General features: G+C 27.7%; 1 protein-coding gene across 1 annotated transcript; it reads left to right on the top strand.

The window, feature by feature from the left end:
• Positions 1–200: 200 nt before the first annotated feature.
• Positions 201–2,589, top strand: PGO_133840 (rhoptry-associated protein 1; the record flags this gene model as incomplete). Its single annotated transcript, XM_028689900.1, has 2 exons — positions 201–465; positions 638–2,589. The coding sequence occupies 2 exons, from the start codon at positions 201–203 to the stop codon at positions 2,587–2,589; spliced, it is 2,217 nt and encodes a 738-aa protein (XP_028545701.1).
• Between the last annotated feature and the right edge of the window lie 215 nt (positions 2,590–2,804).

The following is a 2,804-nucleotide window of genomic DNA, read 5'->3' as shown; positions in this document are numbered from 1 at the left end:
AGCACTAACAATTAAAACTAATTTTTATTCTTTAGATTTTGCACATCACAACATTTTTAATTTTTCTTGCGAATTTGTGAAGAATAAAACACACATACAAATTCTCGTGCACACAAAACATACACACCTATATACATATAACAACGTGCTATCTGCATCATCAAATTTCAAAAAGTTAATAAAGGGTTGGAATGAAAAAAATGATAGTCTACTCGAGTTCATTATTGGTGCTTTTTTATACACTTTTTCAAGAAGTGTCGTATGGTATACATGTAAATGGGGAAAGGAGAATAGTTAATCACAAAGAACACGAAGGATTTAACGTTGATGATATTAATTCGTGGATGAAGCTAGATGATGCAAATTTTTTAAATACATGGACAAAAAATGTGTCAGATATATCTTTTATGCAGAGTGAAGCTAGCAAAGAAACTGGTAATGCATCGAATACAGGTTCTGCAAAAGGTAATTAAAAAAAAAAAAAAAAAAAAATGAATCAGTAAATGATTTGCCTAATTAACATTCTATTATTTCTATAAAATAATAATTAAATTGATGTGCTTGTAGAACTTTTCTTCTTCGCCTTCATCAAGTTTTTACCATACGTTTCTAACATATATTTCCCCCATCTACTTAGGCACAAGCAATAGCAAATATAGCACGGATTGGGGCTTTATGACTGAACAAAAGGATGATAATAAACCTAAGAAACCCAAATCTAACTCAGGAGAATCAAAAGCTAGTTCCTCGGAAGGAAGCTCCAATGCATCTGGGAAATCAGATTCCACATCATCATCAACTCCACTTTCAGAATATTCAACATATGCTTCGGGTTCTTCCTCTAGTGTTGGTACTAAGGAATTTGATAAAGAAATGCGTGATTTCATTGCATATCACCCTATGGATATTTGGGTTAGGGAAATGGGTTCGCTAGAAAAAGACTATAAAAAAGTCAAAGATGATGAAGCTAAAATTTTAGGCGAAGAACACAATGAAATTGAAGAAAAAAGAAAAGAAGAACGATTAAAAATGTTAGAAGAAAGCGATGCACAAGAAGAAAAAAATGAATCTGAAGATATCGATTTTCTAAAAAATGAACATACAGACACTCGAATAAAAGGTGGGTTTAGTGAATTCATTAGTAATTTAAATCCATTTAAAAAAGAATTAAAACCATTAAAAAAAGAAATATCATTGGCTACTTATATTCCGAAAACAATACCAAATAAAGAAAAAATTATGAGAGACATTGGTATAACACACAAATATGAACCTTACCAAAAAAGTATTTTGTATAGTTGTCCACATAATAACTATTTATTCAATGATATTGAAAGTTTACATAAAGAATTTGCAAAAAATAAAGAAAGAGAAGCATTTACAAATAAAATTGTTGATCATAATAACGAATGTTTAAAAATCTTTGGGTTGTTAGATTATGAATTACCAGATAACGGAACTAAATTAGGAAATGTAATTGGTTCTTTTGGTGAACATCATATCAGATCATACGAAATAGAAAATGATTTAGTTAAATATCAACCGGATCTTGATTACATCACCTTAGCAGATGATTATAAATTACTGCAAAATGATATAAATAATCTAGAAAATGTAAATTTCTGTTTATTAAATCCAACAACATTAGAGAATTTTCTAAAACAAAAAGAAATTATGGATATTATGGGAACAGATCGTGCTGCATATGAAGAAAAATTTACAAAATACATGGGAGAATCTATTAATTGTCATATCGAATCTTTAATATATGATGAACTTGATGCATCTCAGGATATAAAAATTGTTTTGAAAAATGTTAAAAAAAAATTATATTTACTTCAAAATGGATTAACCTATAAAAGCAAAAAATTAATTAAAAAGATATTTAATGAAATTGAAAAAAACCCAGACCCAATTATAGAAAAACTTACTTTGATTTATGATAATATTTACCATCTAAAAAGAGATTACACATTTTTAGCATTTAAAACTGTATGTGACAAATATGTTTTTCACTATAACATACACGCATCAATACAAGTTATGACATTATATCTAATGGATTATCTTAGATATTATGGTGCTTGCTTTAAAAGTGTAATTGTGTACAATGCTATCCTATCTGGTATACATGAACAAATGAAGCATTTAATGAAATTAATTCCAAGAAATAATATGTTAACCGATGCTCATTTTGAGGCATTACTACACAAAAAGAATAAAAAAATTACAAGAAAAGATTATGTATTAAATGATTATGATCCTAGCATCAAAGCTTATGCTCTTACCCAATTGGAAAGACAACCGATGGTTGTTGTAATTGATGGTTTTTTCGAGGCAAAAAAGAAAATTTTATCAAAAATGATAGCTCAAATGAAACTAGATTTATTTTCAATTACAAGTGAAGATTTAAAAATACCCAAAGAAAACGGAAAAAATTCAAAATTGGCAGCTAAATTAATCAGCTTGTACAAAGCAGAAATTAAAAAATTCTTTAAAGAAATGCGAGCAGATTATGTCTTCATTTTGAAGGAACGTTTTAAGGGTCATTACAAAAAGAACTATATGTTGTATAATCGACTACAATAGTCTTTTTAATCAATCAAACTGAATCATAATATGTTTCACATTATTAGGAATTCAACAGTTGTCATGTGTCTACTTTTAAGTATAACACTTATTGATATGGGGCTTGTATATATTTTTTGAAATAATTTTACTATTTTTTCTTCGCACGACAATTGTGTGTTGTGATTTTTGATATTCTCTTTTATTTTGTTATTATCAGTTTTTTTTTTTTTTTT

This window comes from Plasmodium gonderi (assembly GCF_002157705.1).
Source record: "Plasmodium gonderi DNA, contig: Chr13, whole genome shotgun sequence".
In the NCBI taxonomy this organism is placed as follows: Eukaryota; Apicomplexa; class Aconoidasida; order Haemosporida; family Plasmodiidae; genus Plasmodium; species Plasmodium gonderi.
This window is presented reverse-complemented; position numbering and strand designations above follow the sequence as displayed.